The 17,786-nt window shown below is 50.4% G+C and overlaps 8 protein-coding genes across 8 annotated transcripts; 5 read left to right on the plus strand and 3 right to left on the minus strand.

Moving 5' to 3' along the window:
* The first annotated feature begins 1,990 nt into the window (after positions 1-1,990).
* SAICODRAFT_29456 (uncharacterized protein) lies at positions 1,991-2,808 on the plus strand. Its single transcript, XM_019167414.1, has one exon. The coding sequence runs from the start codon at positions 2,027-2,029 to the stop codon at positions 2,780-2,782; it is 756 nt and encodes a 251-aa protein (XP_019025956.1). The 5' UTR covers positions 1,991-2,026; the 3' UTR covers positions 2,783-2,808.
* Positions 2,809-3,017: 209 nt separating this feature from the next.
* Positions 3,018-3,659, minus strand: SAICODRAFT_89867 (uncharacterized protein). The gene is made up of 3 exons (XM_019171662.1): positions 3,578-3,659; positions 3,338-3,528; positions 3,018-3,280 (listed from the first exon to the last, which is right to left on the minus strand). The coding sequence occupies exons 1-3, from the start codon at positions 3,621-3,623 to the stop codon at positions 3,089-3,091; spliced, it is 429 nt and encodes a 142-aa protein (XP_019025957.1). The 5' UTR covers positions 3,624-3,659; the 3' UTR covers positions 3,018-3,088.
* A 200-nt stretch (positions 3,660-3,859) lies between these two features.
* SAICODRAFT_53823 (Pkinase-domain-containing protein) lies at positions 3,860-5,475 on the plus strand (the record flags this gene model as incomplete). The annotated part of the gene is made up of 3 exons (XM_019169235.1): positions 3,860-3,990; positions 4,045-4,129; positions 4,183-5,475. 3 exons carry the CDS (start codon positions 3,860-3,862, stop codon positions 5,473-5,475), a joined length of 1,509 nt encoding a protein of 502 aa, XP_019025958.1.
* Positions 5,476-5,716: 241 nt separating this feature from the next.
* On the plus strand, positions 5,717-7,410 carry SAICODRAFT_70019 (aspartate kinase). The gene is made up of 3 exons (XM_019170529.1): positions 5,717-5,857; positions 5,918-5,998; positions 6,072-7,410. Exons 1-3 carry the CDS (start codon positions 5,757-5,759, stop codon positions 7,399-7,401), a joined length of 1,512 nt encoding a protein of 503 aa, XP_019025959.1. The 5' UTR covers positions 5,717-5,756; the 3' UTR covers positions 7,402-7,410.
* A 21-nt stretch (positions 7,411-7,431) lies between these two features.
* On the minus strand, positions 7,432-8,175 carry SAICODRAFT_29459 (Mss4-like protein). The gene is made up of 2 exons (XM_019167415.1): positions 7,787-8,175; positions 7,432-7,732 (listed from the first exon to the last, which is right to left on the minus strand). The coding sequence occupies exons 1-2, from the start codon at positions 7,925-7,927 to the stop codon at positions 7,481-7,483; spliced, it is 393 nt and encodes a 130-aa protein (XP_019025960.1). The 5' UTR covers positions 7,928-8,175; the 3' UTR covers positions 7,432-7,480.
* A 384-nt stretch (positions 8,176-8,559) lies between these two features.
* On the plus strand, positions 8,560-9,871 carry SAICODRAFT_206770 (uncharacterized protein). Its single transcript, XM_019166304.1, has one exon. It carries the CDS (start codon positions 8,654-8,656, stop codon positions 9,779-9,781), a length of 1,128 nt encoding a protein of 375 aa, XP_019025961.1. The 5' UTR covers positions 8,560-8,653; the 3' UTR covers positions 9,782-9,871.
* A 679-nt stretch (positions 9,872-10,550) lies between these two features.
* On the plus strand, positions 10,551-11,755 carry SAICODRAFT_89875 (PRTase-like protein; the record flags this gene model as incomplete). Its single annotated transcript, XM_019171663.1, has 4 exons — positions 10,551-10,745; positions 10,798-11,049; positions 11,100-11,384; positions 11,439-11,755. 4 exons carry the CDS (start codon positions 10,551-10,553, stop codon positions 11,457-11,459), a joined length of 753 nt encoding a protein of 250 aa, XP_019025962.1. The 3' UTR covers positions 11,460-11,755.
* SAICODRAFT_6041 (uncharacterized protein) lies at positions 11,695-13,368 on the minus strand (the record flags this gene model as incomplete). Its single annotated transcript, XM_019169761.1, has 1 exon — positions 11,695-13,368. One exon carries the CDS (start codon positions 13,366-13,368, stop codon positions 11,695-11,697), a length of 1,674 nt encoding a protein of 557 aa, XP_019025963.1.
* Between the last annotated feature and the right edge of the window lie 4,418 nt (positions 13,369-17,786).

Consider the following 17,786-nt stretch of genomic DNA (forward strand, 5'->3'; position numbering starts at 1 on the left):
GAAGAGACCTGCAAACACCCGTGCAGCCATCACTGACAAAATAATGGAGAGTTCAGCGGATAGGAGACGTCCAGTGATGACTTATGGGGTTAGGAAACGTTCTACGCCGGTCGAATATGAGGACTGGGGCTTTGACGACGAGGATCTGCCCGTTTCAACCGTAAAGGAGCCGCATACATCCACTCCGAATGAGCATACACCTGTCGAAAGTGCTTCAAAGAAGTCGACTCCGGCAACTTCTGGTACCAGTTCACCGAAGCGCACTACACTGAAGGCCAAGTCTGCAGCACAGAAGAAGGTGGACGTGTTTGATTTGCCGAGCGACGATGAGGAAGCGAGGTATATGCGCCTCGAGGTACCAAGCGGACTGAAGAGAAAGGCGCCTGCAACTCCCATGAAGGCTTTAGTACCGGTCAAGCGGGTCAAGTCGCCAGTACATCGTACAGAGCCAGCACGACCGAAAGAGTCGACGCCTTCGCCACGGAAATCGACACGTTCGCAGGCTACGAAGCCTGTAACGCCAACAGAGACCCCGCCTAAGAAGGTAAATGCTGGGTACAAGGAACGTGTTGCAGCGAAACAGTCGGCGAGCCCGAAGGTCACCAAATCCAGCGAAACTGCGATGGGTGCCGCTGCCGACTCTGCCAAACCTGCACCAGCTCTCCGATCCGCCATGAAACCTCCCGCACCACTAAGATCATTGAAGTCTATGCCAGTTGTGCCGACGCTAGTGACGACATCGCCATCTCCAACAGGGGCTGTTGCCCTTCCGACGCGGCAGAGAGTGACGATAAATCCAGATCCGACTGCCGTCTATTCTCAACCGCAGCCTTCGACACCAGAGCGCCCAAGGTTGCAAAAGTCATGTTCTGACGTTAGTCCTGCACGAGAACGAGTGGTTTCTGTACCGAAGTTGTCCTCGAAGGAAGCTGCGGCGTGGGATCTGTTCGGATCACCTGAAGAGGTAAAGAAAAGTCCGGTGAAGGGCACGGAGAGTCCTCGGAGTGGAAGGAAGATGATTGGTGTGCTTGGTCGAAACCCTAACTCTGCCTCAAGGGTGTCACTGTTTCGCACTATGTCAGATGTTCCGGATGGTCTTCGCGAGGATCAAGGTGGGGAGGACCTTAGCAAGGTGGTTCACCAGGAGGAACAGCCCAGTCATTCCTTGGGCGGAGAAGTGGTCACTGCAGAATCACAGGACCGGCTACCTGACCGCCGTGTGACTTATGCTCGACAACGATCATATCGCGCAGAGGAACCTGCTTTGGGTGTTGATCCATTGGAAGCCCTCCTGGCAACACCCTTGTTTGCACCACCTAAACGGCCTGCCGAGGAAGAGTCACTGAGTGAGGATGGGGAGGGTGAAAGCCAAGTGAAGAGCGTTCATGAGTTGCGTGAGGCTGGCGAAAACAAGCGTTTTGCGGATGAGGTTGAGTATATGCTTGAAGGCACCGGGGCTGGTAATCCGGCAAAGGTTAGGAGAGCTGGTTTAATCGAGGTTGGTGGCAAGTTATGTGAGTCGAGTTTCTTGTTGCGGTTCAAACGAGGCGGTTTTGTTGATCGACTCCTAAAAGGCGTCGGGATGGAAGAGGATGTTGTGGTTGGATTTGTTCTTGGTCTGACTGCTGCGTTGGTCTTTCAAGATGAGAGTGCTGCGCAGACGATTCTTGAGTCATGCGCATCTTGTATTCCTTTTCTGTTGAGCTTGTTGAACGAGGCTCGCGATATCGCTGTCATCGCAAAGAATAGGAAGCTGGGTTTGAGTAAGATTATGCAGGAGAATGTTCAGGAGTTAAGGGACAAGGTGAAGGAAAGCGATCTGTGTCGAGCTATGACGGCACAAACTGTGGTGTCGCCGCGTCTTATGGGACTCGTCGCACTAAACTCGTTGTCGGTGCTGCGTGCGAGGGTCAACCCGACTCCTCGCGAACTCATCATTCAGGCTGATGGCGTTGAGAAACTAATGGGCATTCTCGGCGACAATGGCCTTGATCTGCATTCTGAGCCTGTTTTGGACGTTGTCGAAATGTCACTGAAGATATTTGAACTTTGTGTCGATGGAATCGTTGTCCCGGTGGGTGTGAAGCATGTGGAGAGTTTGGGAAGGTTGCTGAACCGCATCATTGCGGTGGAAGAGAAGTTGGAGGATCCGCTGTTGAGGAAGCAAGCGGAGCTGATAACGTTGTCGCTCCTTCGAACTCTTATCAGCATCTCGAATGGTCCTGCTGTTTGTGATGCCATGGTGATGACCTGTATCGTTTCTAACCTGTTGCGGTTCGTTTGTGTGCCTGGGATACTGTCAGATGGTATCAAGTACGAGGACGGTACTACTGAGGATGCAAAATATGATAAACTCCTGTTCGGTCTTGGTTTGATGAACAGGTTAGCGGAGGAGAGTGCCGTTCTGAAGGATAAGATTGGACAAGCTGATGGATTCACCTTTGCTGGTCGAAGTGGTCTTGAAGGTCTTGCCGATCAGTTCAAGGATATGCACGCAGTGTTTGATGGCAAAGGAAATCTCGGAGAGTTCGAAGTCGAGCATGTTCATGCGTACGGATATCTCGCGACGCTCTTGGCGCACCTCGTCCAAAAAAGTCAAGAAACATTGCATGCTGGCAACCTCGCCATCCTACGTCACCTCCTGCCCGGAAATGATTTGCGTGCTATTACATCAGCCCTGACCATGTTCACCGGTGTTCTCACGAATGAGGAACAACGGAATCAGAGTTTACTTGCGAATATTGGACATATATGTGCTGTTTTGAAGGCGTTGGACAAATAGGTTATCATCGGTTATGGCGTTTCAGCAGATTTAACTCTAATGTTAGGTATAATGTTATGGTAGCGAGTATCATCTGTCAATGAATGGATTCAAATAATTCCCGCGGTTCAAGGTTCCCCGTAGTACTGGAGCTGCAACGCACCATGAAAGTGTGGATTACCATATCCCAAAGACATGCTTCGGTTATTGACATGCGGAACGACATTACAAACTACGGGCCTTGCTCTTGACTGTTCGGCGCATTTATCTGGGTATATTGCATCTTCCGCACATCTATCGTACATTCGCCACGGATCCTCTCTATCTTCAAGTCTTCTTCTTCCCAACGCCAAGCCTCTTTTTGGGTGCCGGTCCAGCACTGCTTGTAGCTGTTCCACTACTTCGGTGCTCCACTGGGGCAGCTGCGTTCTCCTTCCTCTTCTTTGCGCCACTTCCAGCCTCTCTCTCAAGATCCTTCTTCATATCTTTCAGCATTTCGTGAAGAGCGTCGTTCTTTCTCTGTTTCAGGCATGTTAGATCTTGCACACATCAAATCCACGACAGTGCTTAACGTACGGCACACAACAGAACGTCATCACATCCAATAGTCCTTCGACCCGCATGTCTAGCAAATGACTCGGCATCTCCAGCAACAAGCTGCGCCTGTTCGAAAACGAGTTGTGCGAGCGCTGCAATGAACTGCGGTGTAGTGTTTGCGTCGAGAGTGAGTGCGAGGTGGTCAATCAGTTCGCCGGTGTGAAACCAGACTTCACAGCCCGTTAGCAGTAGTCCAACACACCCTTGGAATACACGTACCAGCCGACTTCAATCTGGCATCAGCGGCCTCTGTGTCCTCATCCATATTTCCTGTTCGACCTCGAGCGCGTCCTGAGCGCGTTCATGGTGTTGGGTGTACGGTGGCTGTGCTTGGGGAGCATACGGTAATCCGGCTGCAGCTGTTGTAATACGGTACACCAAGAGACGAATATGTCGTTGAAGAGAAGCCCGGACGAGGAGGGCGAGCTGAGGGATGTGAAGAGAGAAAGGATTGACAATGGATCGTCTACAGTCTCGCCGTCGAGGTCGCAATCGGCTGCCATGACTGCCAATGACAGTGCCAATGGTGACGGAGCAGCACCGCAGCCGCGCCGGAAGCTAGAGTTCAAGGGTTGTTCCAATGTCGAGCATGAATATGAGTTTCTGGAGAAGCTCGGTGAGGGGACGTTCGGGTATGTTTGCTGTTTTGCTGGATGGCTAGACAACTAATTGAGCTTGCTGGACAGTGAAGTGCACAAAGCGAAACGGGCTCGGACAGGCGAATTGGTTGCCCTCAAGAGGATAATCGTGCATCAGCCAGAGAAAGAGGGGGTAAATGCTCTTCCGATTTTTCCACAATTGCTTCCATTGACAATTAACTGCAGTTTCCGATCACTGCTCTCCGCGAGATCCGCCTTTTGAAAGCCGTCTCTCACCAGCATGTCATCTCACTTATCGACATGGCAGTCAAACGTGGCGACCCGAAGAAGGGACGTGGCTCGGAAGCAATCTACATGGTTACACCATACATGGATCATGACCTCGCGGGTCTCCTAGAAAACCCCAAGATCCATCTCACTACACCCCAAATCAAACTCTACACCAAGCAGTTGCTGGAAGGCATGCGATACTTGCACGCGAACAAAATCTTGCATCGGGACATGAAGGCTGCCAACCTTCTTATCAACAACGAGGGTATTTTGAAAATCGCTGACTTTGGCCTGGCAAGATATTACGATGAAGACCCACCGATCCCTGGTGTCGGTGGGAGGCCTGGGCCTGCGAAAAGAGACTACACCCCGCTGGTCGTGACACGATGGTATCGTCCGCCTGAGTTGCTACTCGGTGAGCGCAGGTATACTACGGCAATTGACATGTGGGGAGTTGGTTGCGTCTTTGCGGAGATGCTGGTCGGCAAGCCTATTCTTCCTGGTCAAAGCGACATTGACCAGGTCGACAAAATCTTCCAGCTGTGTGGAACGCCAACAGAGGAGACCATGCCGGGCTGGAGTAAACTTCCCGGCCCTCCTATGGAGAATGGAATTACTTTCAATGCGCCGAAATATCCCTCGACCATCAAGCAACGGTATGAGAAGTATGGCGTACTTGCGGTTCAGCTTCTTGAGAATCTATTGAAGCTCAACCCTCAGGAGCGGTACTCTGCATACGAAGCCTTGGAAGCGTCGTACTTTCACACTCAGCCACTCCCGGCTAAGCCATCAGAGATGCCGAGATTTGAAAGCAGTCATGAGTATGATAAACGCAAACGCAAGGAGGAGGAGAGGAGCAGGAGACCCGCAGCGCCAGCAGGTAGTCAAGTTGGAAATCCGGACAGTCATTTTGCAGGGAATGGGAGAGGCCCGGGCTACAGAGGAGACCGCTGGGATGGAGGCAGGGGGTATGATGACCATCGACGTGGTGGATACAGAGGTGGTTATGGAGGTGGAGGACCTCCTGGGGATCGAGATGGTCATGGAGGCGACGGTGGTGGCTATAGAGGTCGCGGTGGATATGGAGGGCGTGGACATGGCGAGCGTGGGGGTTGGCGCGGCGGGAGTAGACCGTACGAGGATCGGGATCGGAGAGATGGATATGGACCACCGAGAGGGGGCGGTTACAGAGGTGGATATGGAGGTGGAGGTCCACCGCCGCAGCGTGATGACCGGTGGAGGGGGTAGTGTTAACGTGGGAGCGCATACTTGAGTTGGGCATCAAGCTGTCACGGACGATGACAGGCGCGGGGTACCCGAATGCATATCTTTACAATCAAACTATATCATCCTATCATACGAGTAAAGCAAATACAGGTCGCCCCAATGGTCACCGAACTGAGCTGTAGGGGCACATGCGCGCAGGAGGTGACTCCCGAAAAAGTGCAACGTAGACGAAACCATACAAGAAAGTCGCAACCATAAATATGGCAGCTTCGGTAGCAAACGGCGTTTCAAACGATACCGCTATGAAGTCCAACTCTGACGCTACGAAGCCCTGGGTTGTTCAGAAGTACGGAGGAACCAGTGTTGGAAAGTTTGCCGACAAGATCGCGGAGGATATCGTACGGTTTGCAGCAGCCTGATCCGATGCCTTGGAGATACGAAGGCTAACGTTTTATTGATTCAGAGTCTACGTCGATGAATACCGCGTCGCTGTTGTTTGCTCTGCACGGAGTACCGCTACCAAGGCTGAGGGTACCACTAACCGGTACGCCTGATCCCTGCTTCCACTACTGTCGCAAGGCATGCTCAAATCATCGCATTCGCTAACTGAACACCAGACTTATCCGCGCCGCCGAGGAAGCCTTGACTGAGGGCTCCAAGCTCTACCTCGACATCGTTGAAGCCATCCGCGCAGACCACATCAAGGCCGCCAAGGAGCTCATCGCGTCGGAAGCTATCATCGCTGAGCTTGAGAAGGAGATTGAGTACGAATGTGAACGTCTCGGATCTTTCCTTTCTGCTGCGCAGATCATCGAGGAGATCTCGCCCAAGACGAAGGATATCATTATTGGATCAGGAGAGAAGTTGGCATGTAGGGTGATGGCGGCGTTGTTGAGGGATCGTGGTGTTGATGCGCAATACGTTGGACTGGATCACGTTGTTCCCGCAGACTACCCGGTGAAGGATGGATTGGATCAGGCGTTCTACGACTGCGTCGCAAAGGCCATCGCGGCGGAGGTGCAGAAGTGTGGAAGCAAGGTGCCTGTTGTCACTGGATTCTTTGGTGTTGTTCCTGGGTCGCTGTTGGCGAACATTGGTCGTGGATACACTGATTTGTGTGCGGCGTTGTTGGCTGTTGGTCTGGGTGCTGACGAGTTGCAAATCTGGAAGGAGGTTGACGGTATCTTCACCGCTGATCCTCGTAAGGTTGCGACTGCTCGTTTGTTGCCTACCATCACCCCTGAGGAGGCTTCCGAGTTGACTTTCTACGGATCCGAGGTCATCCACCCGTTGACGCAGCACCAGGTCATGCACGCTCGCATCCCCATCCGCATCAAGAACGTCGAGAACCCCAAGGGTGACGGTACTATCATCTTCCCTTCGAACCTGCAACCCCGGGCGCAAGGTGGCGATGCTACCCCTCCCCACCCACCAAAGAATGTGCCTGAGAGCTTGTACCAGAAAGCTCTCGGTCAGCCCCGCATGCCTACTGCCATCACTACCAAGGAGAACATCGTGGTCATCTCAGTGCACTCCAACCGCAAGTCCCTTTCGCATGGATTCTACCGTGAGTTGTTTGGTGTTTTGGACAAGTACAGGTTGGCTGTCGACTTGATCGCCACCTCTGAAGTTCACGTGTCTCTTGCTGTCCACAGCGAGGCTAGACATCACCAGCTTCGTCTCGGTGAGGCCATCAAGGAGCTTCAGCGCATTGGTCAGGTTGACGTTTTGAAGGGAATGATCATCTTGTCTGTTATCGGTATTCAGATGAAGAACATGGTTGGTATTGCGGGTCGTGTGTTTGGAACTCTGGCGCAGAACAACATCAACATTGAGATGATTTCTCAGGGTGCAAGTGAGATCAACATTTCGTGTGTTATTGCAGCTCAGGATCAGTTGAAGGCGTTGAACGTGCTGCATCATCATTTGTTGTCGTTGGCGCAATAAAAAGAGAACGAGGGGACACTTTACGATAGACACTGTACGCAGTCTTTTTGATATATTTTTGGAAAACACCCATATTTCTTCATGCGTTCTCAATCCTGTATCCGACCATCTCCACTGCTAGTAGGTACTCGTTCGCAGCTCTATCAGCATAACCTAACGGGCCTTTGTCGCAGTCTGCACATGCCAGGTATTTCAAGTTCGGTCGTGCCGGATCATCCTTGGAGAATCCGAGGTTCTCGAATGCGAATGGATCGTTGACTTGCCAGAAGTGTGCAGTTGCTTCTGATGGCGCAGATGGTTCTGGTTTATCCCCGTCGCTTACTCGTGATAGCTATGACGATATTTCAGTCTCTAACGTCCTACGCTGGAGGGTACTACTACGTACAGGTGCTGCATCTCGCTCTACTCTCTTGCCAACTCCGGCCTTGAGGATGATGGACTTTAAGCAGTACGGGCAGTATACATCGTATGAGTTGACGTCCTCGCCGAGGTTGACGGTGAATGGAGCGACCTTGACGTTGGCCATTGCTGATTCTTTGGTGTTGGTGTTCATGTGAATCGCGCAGACGGTTGCGTGTGGGGTGCATTCGCAGCAGCTGGTGTCATCTGGACTTGGGAAGAGGAGAAGAGGGTGACCGACCTATGAGCAGCAGCTGTATCAACCGGATCACTATCGCATATGCTTACTCTGGATGATCAAAGGGTCCGTTTTCGGCTGAAGGGCCATATCCTGTATGCTCTTTAAAAGATCCGGCCTCAAATGCGCCATATGCGTTCGTGGGTATACAGGCGGCTCGAACACAGACCGTCGCTATATACCATGTAAGAGATCAATCAATTGTTGAATGACGCCCATTTCTGGACTCCAATCGGCTTATGCGATCTGTATCGACGGTCAGGTTTCGGCCCGGCGTTCGAATCGGTGCGGTGTCTGCTGATCTCGGGTATACAAGAATGAACCATGGGTATGCACACGCGGCTGGCTGCCGCAAAACATCGGTTTATGTAATCCGACATTGCAAACAACCGCAATCATGTTCACGTGTCTTACGTCTTCTGTCTTGATTGATCCGGCGCAGTACAAGAAAGAGCAATGCGCTGGTTGCTTCCTGCGCTGTACAGTCTGTCGATATACTGGGAGATCAGGTCATTGTAGGTGCGAGTAATTTGCTGACATTGACTGTCTTCACGCTATTTGTCACCAGTGGTCTCTACCGCAGTTGGACTTGCAGTCCAGCAATCAAAAGCGACCATGTCGGCTACATCAAGAAGCGGTGACTCGCCGCCGCGGACATCTTTCGAGGAGATTCCAGCATACCCCAGTACCCTGAGTCGCGAATTAAGGCTCAATCTACCTTCAATTCGCACTCTGCAATTAGACACCCCTCTTCCGGGTGGTGTCCGTCAACAGGCTTCCACGTCAGCTCCGGACATGCCCTGGTCTTCGCCTCTGGAGTTTGCGCTGCCGCCATTGGAACGAGCGAGAAGCTCATTTGATGAGACTGCAAGTCAGTCAAGGACATATTTCGAGCAACACCCGGGAATGTGTGCGCTTGCGGAAAGGGGGCGGATGGATCAATCGCTGTACACGAGCAGTGATACCCTTGACGCTCACTTGGATGTATCGACGCGAGGAGCCGCTCGACTACCTCTTACGCCCGAGTCCGCTCGCTTTAAAGACAGGTACACATATCGAAACGATCTGGGATACCACGTCCCTGCCCGATCTGTTACGGCCTTGAGCATTTCCGAGGTAGGGGCTTCTCCGCAGAGGACACCCCCAATGTCAGTGCACGGCAGTGCAGTACCACGATTTCCAACACCAGTTGTCTCGGGGCGTTTACGACATGGACCATATCCTGCTCCTTTGAGCGCACCTATGTCTACGAGGCAAATGACCGAACCTATCCCGCCTCCGTTGGATGGAGAGGCATCAGCAACATCGTTAAAAGATGCGGCAACTTTGTTGTTCTTCAAGAAAGAAGGCGTGCGACACCAGAGATTGATCCCTAGGGTCCGGTCTTTGCCGCACCTGAAACGAGAGCTACCCGGCCCGGAGCCCCACGCTGTGGAGGCTGTTCGTACCCAATCCCGCAATTCGTATACGTCTTCAGATGATAGCAGCGCATATGGAACAGCATCGCAAGATGATGCCTCCGATTTCAGGAGTCCGGCTGATCTGAGCTCGTTGCTGCTGAATCGGCGACGTCGGAGAAGGCCGCCGAGTACGTTCGGGAACTATACGAACCTCATTGCGCATGCTATACTGGATAGTCCGAATAAGCGACTTACTCTAAAGGGTTTATATGTAGAACTTCCGAAGAGATGGCCGGATCTATTCAATGACGGGAAGGGTGATAAAGGGTGGCAGGTAAGATAGGATATCTGTCGGCCGGTTGTGTTACTAAATTAGTCAATCCAGAATACCGTCCGGAATACTCTTTCGACGAATTCATGTTTCATCCGTCATCCCAGAATATCTGGTGAATCGCAAGACGCTTTGGGAAATAATGAAGGTGGTATCGATGAGCAGGCCTCAGCAGCTTTGCAATCAGGTAGCATGTCTCATCTAGGAAGGGGCGGGCACTGGGTTGTATCAGAGGCAGGTATTGAGCAGTTGAGGGTCTCCGGAAGTATCGAGAACGAGAGACATAGTCGAGTGCGATATCGTGAGGGAAGCAGGAGCGGTCGGAGTACCAGGAGCCGGAATTCTCCTGCACCGCCGCGGTCCCGAATGGAGGCCGTGATGGCTGAATGATTTGGGCTGCAGCGTTAGAGTGCGCAGTGACTTGTTACAGCTGAAGCTGCCGCATTTCAATAGTCGGAAAGATGTCGAAATGCTCCTGGTCGTGGTTTTCCCAGGAGGTAAGCAGCGCGCAGCCAATGAACCTGAAAATGATCAGCATCCCTAAAGAACAAATTTCACGTATTTCCAGCATCATCAAATTAGAACGACAAGTACAAGTTTCTAAGGATGTCGGTACTGGACTCCGATATCGGCCTTGCGCGTGCAGCCGATTGCCGACTTTGGTACCCCACGAAACTCACCCGACCTGCTCGCTCGACACCTACCCGACCGCAATTGCACCCGGTCAACACGTATCCCGACTCGATCCATTGACTCTTCACTCTCCAAATAACGGCGTATAATGTCTCCAACTTGTACCACAACACTGGCCGACTCTGAGCCGACCTTGCCAACTGCTCCTGCCTCCACGGGAGCCTCTCCCAAGGATGCCGTCAGAATCTCCAACCCACCATGCAAGGACACAATCACTGTTTTGCCGCAGACGAGCCAACTAATTGCTCTGCTTACCTTGATCCGTGACCGGAAGACTCAGCGGGTATTGTTCGGTATCTTCCCGAATAGCACCTTGGCTAATGAAACACTTTCAGGGCGACTTTGTGTTCTACTCGAACCGTATCATCCGGCTTTTGGTCGAAGAGGGTCTGAACCATCTCCCTGTCGTGTCACACCCCATCGAAACTCCTCTCGGCACTCCGTATACCGGTGTCAAGTTCCAGGGCAAGATCTGTGGTGTGTCTATCATGCGCGCAGGAGAGAGTATGGAGCAAGGATTGAGAGATTGTTGTCGGAGTGTCCGAATCGGAAAGATCTTAATTCAGAGGGATGAGGAGACTGCGCAGGTGTGGCTATGTCTCTGCAGTGCAAAGAAAGTTATGCTGATCCGATACAGGCCAAACTCTTCTACGATAAGTTACCAGAGGACATTGCAGACAGATATGTGTTGCTACTCGACCCTATGCTCGCTACCGGAGGCTCTGCTATCAAGGCAGTCGAAGTGCTGCTCTCGCGAGGTGTCCCTGAGGACCATATCTTGTTCTTGAACTTGATTGCAAGCCCAGAGGGCATCGAGAAGTTCTCGGAGATGTTCCCCAAGCTGAGAGTCGTTACAGCATTCGTGGATGAAGGTCTGGATGATAAGAGCTATATCACCCCGGGCTTGGGAGATTTTGGAGACGTAAGAACCATGTGCTGCTAACCTTGATGACCGGAAGCTAACATCGGACTATAGCGCTACTTTGGAACTGCCTAAGTCTCATTCGTGACTTGCGATAGGGTACAATAGTCTCATGAAGGTGGTATTTGAGATCCGTTACGTGTCAACAGGCCATTCGGCCCAGCTGCAGTTGCTTCGAAAGATTATGGTGGTCGTAAGCTCTAACCAACAAACAGTATGATATTTTGGATGATACGACCATTGACAGGCAGGACCTTTCAAGCAGTATCACTACTAGTCGCAATATATCAACCTATCGTGATGGTGGTGCTCATACAATAATGTCCTCTGCGAACGCGGCGTATCTGTTTCCCACGACAAGCTCCTCCATCGCACTCCTGTAACCAGCGTCTGCCGACGCACCTGCGAGTACGGATTCCTTCCATAAGACATTCAGCCGGTTCGCAATCCTCTCCGCTGCTTCCCTGGAGCCAGCCAAGTTGAACGCTCCCGGACCCAGTTGTAAGGCCGCATAACCTCCTACCACGAAGAGTGGGACCTTTTCATTCCATTGCAAGTCATCCGTGATATGAGGAAACCCACAAACCACGTCCACAGGATGCGACGCTTGCAAGTTCTGAAGAAACGGAAGCGCCTCGATGGACATAGTGGAACCTGTCGCCGACACAATGTAATCGACTTGAAGTGACATGTTGCCGGAGTGGTTCGGTAATGCGCATTTACTCGTGAGCTCAAGCTGCCACCTCTTCTGCTCGGGATCCCAAGCAGCAGCTTTGATCTGCGTCTCTGTCAACATCTCCAACTTCCCGCGTTTAACATGCTCTTTCAAGATCTTGTGGTACGGCGGAGTGATGCTGCCACCGTTCCGTGCGCCGCGGATCTGCTTGACGCGAGCCTCTGGGTCGTCTTCTTGCCAGAAGGCCATCTTCTGGACGTTTTGGTACTTCCCTAACCAGTCAAGATCCACATCGAATGGCTTCACCTTGAGATGAGATCGGCAGAGCAGGAACACCTTCTTCACGCCATGTTTGAGAGCCAGATTCACGATCTGCGCTGATGTAAGACCGCCACCGATGATGGCCAATGTGCGTACATTCTGCGGGAATGGCCTTGTTACCAAGGCTGAAGAGTGACAGTATCCCTCATGTTGCGGTAAGGGAGCATTCGACTCATGCTGCATGTGCTTTGTCGTTTTGCTGCGCTTGGGCGTGGGAGTTAGGACGTCGGGGATTGAGGGGATCGCTCCCGCGCCTGTTGCAAGGACGAGGGCCCTCGAACCAAAACGGACAGTCTGACCAGTTTGTTCGACAGTCAAGGTGAATGCATCATGAGAGAGATGGTCTTCTGATTTGATGTAGACGTGACCATACTGTACCTCGGTGACGGCACCTTGTTGTACGAGATTCTCCAAGCGATACCTCGAGATTACATCGTCGCAAAAATCGCGGAAGAGCCTCGTGGATGGAGTAAAATAGTCTTGTCTGCTTCGCTCGTTTACAGCAACCCCTAGGGATTGGCGTCTGGTAATAGCAGTTTTCCCTTTACTCTTCTGTCGACATTTGCGGCAGTGTTTGCTCAACTCCTTTCCAACCACCCCGTTGATCTCCACCAACTCGGCTTGACGCCCTTCAGTCTCTGCATAAGCCACGAGTGAATCCAAATCCCTCGGGTCTGGATGAAAGAACATGGGCGACCGGAGATGTTTGATGTCGTACGCTTTGAATTGGCGATCCCATTGAGTCATCCATCCACCCAATCGGTCCAATACCAGCACGCGAGGCGGTGCACAAGCACGACAAGGCACGCTGGAGTATCTGCGAAGCCAGTGCAGACGTTGATGTTCAACATCAGTATAAAGCGAGGACGGTGTTTCTTCGTAAAGACGCGCTGCCACGGCGAGGGCGTGGGGGCCAGCACCCACAATGATCAGATCATAAAAGTTCTCGGATTCGACAGCTTCGCAGGTGGTATGTGAGGTAGACATGTTGGAGTATTGGCAATATCGTTACTTTGCAGAAGGACGTCGAATATAGGCAATTCGGTCGGGACCTTGCTGGTACCCAGTGTAGGACTCGAGGCATCAGACGTCAGGGCGTGAGAACCCTGGTGGTTAATCGATTATCGCTTGAGAAAGGCACCAACCAGCTACTGCTATTGTGAAGCAGGGAAAACATACAAGCTCATTATCAGCATGCTTATGATCTTGTTCAAGGATTTGGCGAACTTCTAGGCCTAGGCCTCTGACGTCTAAAAATTGCCTCTTCCGGGAACCGGAAACTGCGCTAAGGTCGACGTTACAAGATCCGCTTAGACTAGGCTCGAATAGGCAGTTTCGTACGAGCACTTTGCAAAAATACTGTCAGCAGCGAGAGGTGGTGATGGCAGGCGATACTATCAACCTTCTACCCATTACAATCAAACCCACTCCAACCATCTTCACTATCTCCCCACCGCTCCCGCCACCATCGACGCTATTATCGCCCAAGCTAAGGAGCAGGCCCTCACTCAACCGAAGAGGAAGTCCCTTGGGAGGACTCATTCGGTGCCACTGAGAACTGCGCATCCGGCCTCCGCTCCCCCTCACGTGCCACGTGCACCCGTGACAGTGGGTACAGGTTTGGTCGCTCCTCGACTACCAGCCATCGCTCCACAGAGGTTGAGGATGAGCAAATAGCCGTGCTGCGTCTCTCGATAATTCCTGTCCCGCTCCTGTCAACCTGGAGCGCAAACAGAAGATTGTAAAGTTAACATGACATGTAGACCACGGGGAGATCATGTCATCAGTTGTGTAAGTAGATTACACAATGAATACACGACGTGTAATCAGAGTACATGACAAATGGCGTCATGTAATTTGCAGACTGATTCCAGCCCCACGGACTCGGCGCTGGTGTATATTCCACGAGCACGTGTTAACCTCGTGTGGACGACATGATGCGCTTGTGCAATGATCATGTAGTTTCTCCCGCCGCATCACGCGAGCTGCGCAGTACTTGTGTCCTATAATGAGGAGGGTTGGCAAAAGCTCGTTTGGAAGGAAGCCTCACCTGGTCTTGCTCTTTGCTGCTGATAGACAGGAAATTACGCTTAGCCCCACAAATATGGCGGGAAAATGCAGGCTGTTAGGGCATGAGATCATCAGGTTGAAATATCGTAATTCTCCAATGTTCGCATCAGGTTTTTTGATCATACCACTACAGCAGGAGGTCCCTCTGGGTTAAATCCATGAAACGTACAGTTGTGTGTAACAAGCCTTCAATTTTTCAAGGCATATAGGTGTTATTTTCGCAATTTTCTCAAGTATTTTGCGGCGACACTTGCTATGGCAGTGCTCCATGATTTCATGAGGAATTGCAATCCATGATCATGTCAAAATTGTCATGCACTATTTTGTCTAGGAACTCTGCCAGAATAGTAATGCACGATGAAGTGCGTAACACAGTACTAGTGTAAACCCAGACGAATCCGCGATTTTGATGTGGATTTTGCACTTCCTAAGAGAGATCGGGTTTACTGCATGAATTTTTCCCTTTGTAGGGTATGTGCTGGACCGCGGCCGTAATAGAGGATGAGCATGAGGTAATGATGCATACATGACACATGCATGATATCAATATCACCTTACGCAGTGAGTCTTACTGATTTCCGAACTTGAGAAGGATCCGTGGAACAAGTCCTCATAATCCCCTGATGATTGATTTTGATTGGGGGTCAACACTCTGACTCTGGGAAGCACATGAAATTCTCCCGAAAATACTGTAAATGTGTAACTAAATAGGGGTAGTCAAGCTTTGGTAAGAGATAATACACTTGAATTATATGTGCTTGTTGTCATACCAACCGCGCTATATCAAACCCAAATCATGATTATCTTTGTTACCTCAAAGTTGGGTGTATGAAAAATACTCCATCAGAGAATAGTCAAGCATAGCACATGTAGGTGTGGTCAAACTTGAGAAATTATAATCGCCATTATCGTCTAATCCTGCTTAAAAACTACTACACTTTTACTACCCCTAATCAAGATTGAATATAGTTTATAGCCCGATACAGAGATGTTAAATTTAGAATATACAGCAAATATTATTGCACATGTAAGGAAATAGGCCCCATCCAAACACCATGATCCCGTGAGAATTTCATCATGGATATCTTATGAGCCCAATACCATAGCACAGGAATGCCATGAGAGTTGAAGTCATAGGGCTTCATGCCTGACGAGGCAAAAATCATGGATTAAGGGTAAACCATAAAGGATCATGCATCACGAGAGAATCATGGATTATGCCGAACTTTTTTCGTGTATTATGCCGGATAGGGTTGTGGATGATGCGGGAAAAAAATGGTAGTTTGGGTCCCGACATCCATGATACGATCAAGGAGTAACGTGGACTTCATCATATATGCAGAACCAGATCATGGTTGGGGTGGCGTCATCCAAAACAGAGTACTTTTATTCTACAATCAACAAATCATGGATGAAACAACTAGCAATCCATGATTCTTACGAATTCAGGGGCGAGTTTGCTGCGACCTTTCTTGGTTACAGTCCTTGTTCTCATCGAGATCTCGGATTGTAATCCAAAGCATCATGCTCAGGCTTAATCCATGATGACTTCAAGCATTGTCCCATATTGTGTCGGAGATTGTAATCCAGGATCTTGTTTGGGTGTTGGCTCGCATAGTAACGCAGTACTAATCCCAGTCGAAACCACGATAATGGTGTGGATACGCACCTGCCCAAGTCAATTCGGATTTGGTTCCCGATTCTCACATTCGCAGGGCATGTTCCATGATATCTCAACTCGCATGCGATTTCCTACGTTATGATCCCACGACAGCTGCAGTAATCCCTTGACGTGGGAAACCCAGGAAACGTCACCTAACCGGTCAAGACCGAGAATGCCTAGGTACTGTCTCACTCTGCGATGCTTTCTGTCACAAGGAGTCTAGGGGTACTCTGCCAGCCATCTATATGTCTGCCTGTCAATGATCCAAGCTGGCCTCACACCCGCACCTCAACTATTCTAACAAAAGCTTTGTACATTGCCATTGTCCCAACAAGACGTTTCAGTCCGCTCACGTCGATTTCATGAAGTCAATCAGTTGTATCCGCTGCAGCTCACGGCTACATGAGCATTAACAACATCAAAATCGCCAAACACACATCCGCCACTAGTTATTGTGGAGGACTTAAGGACCGAAGGGGGACCTAACAAAGTCAGAAATCATGAAGTAAACCCGAATTCCTTTAGGCAAAAATTTAATAGACGTCATCTCGAATTTGTCTGGGATTACAAACGAATTATGCACTTCATTGCGGATTACTATCCTGGCGGAAATCCTAGACAAAATTGTGGATTACAATTCTTGACATCATCACGGACACAGCCCGGAGAAATCACGGATTATGCCGGGCGCCGTCGCGGACTGAGCTTGGATGAAACCAAATTCGAGGATTGAACAGGATAAAGTATAGATTGAGCCCGAAAATATCGTGCAGAGAACTGACTTCTTATTGTGGACTGATATCGATCATGAATTATGCGGAATAAAATCTTGGATTAAGCCAAACTAAGGTGTGATTTAGCAATCGAGGTTTGGGCCCCGAAATCCATGGATTTTCCACGATCGAACATCATGTATTAAACGAGATTTTCTAATCCATGATTCTCTGGAACGTGTACAATCCACGATAATCCATGCATCGTACCTCTGTGATTTCGTATGGGATCCCTGCCCAGGTAGTAGTAACCCATGACAACGCACGTAATCCATGTGGATGTCTAAGACCAAACGCGTTCACAGTTTTCTTGTGGGTTTCATGTGCGCCTAACAAAGTTCTGATTCTGTCGGACAAATCGTGCGCGTTTCTATGATGAAGTTGGTTAATCCACGGCAAAGAGAGCATGGACTGAACCTGACCTGGTCATTCATGATCCTCACATACGTAGGACACTTTCCCAAACTTGAGATTTCTGGGATTCTACCGAAAATTATCTGGGGTTTGCTTGAAAAATTTGCATCCTCTAGTATTTCGACACATGTTTTTGAAGATTATGGCCGACAGCGTCTTGGCCTGGTCAACCTTCTCTCGAACTTTGCCTGAATTCTTCTGAAACCATGAATGAACCAATGGAAACCTTGCCACCTCACCTGAACATCTTCATCACACTCCAGACGTTCGGATTCAAAGCTTCTGTATGGCATTATTCATCATGGGAAAAAGCGTACCAGAAGATTCCAATATCAACCTGCAGCTATCAGACCTTATACTCAGCCGATATCTGGCCAACGGGTTAGGGTTTGTCAATTACCATGTCCTTCAACGATGAGGGTCAGAATTTAAAGGCATGCTCGCCTGCGCCGCGCCCATGCCCATTCCATGCCTATCTATATTAT

The sequence above is a fragment of the Saitoella complicata genome (genome assembly GCF_001661265.1).
Source record: "Saitoella complicata NRRL Y-17804 unplaced genomic scaffold SAICOscaffold_5, whole genome shotgun sequence".
NCBI lineage: Eukaryota > Fungi > Ascomycota > Saitoellomycetes > Saitoellales > Saitoellaceae > Saitoella > Saitoella complicata.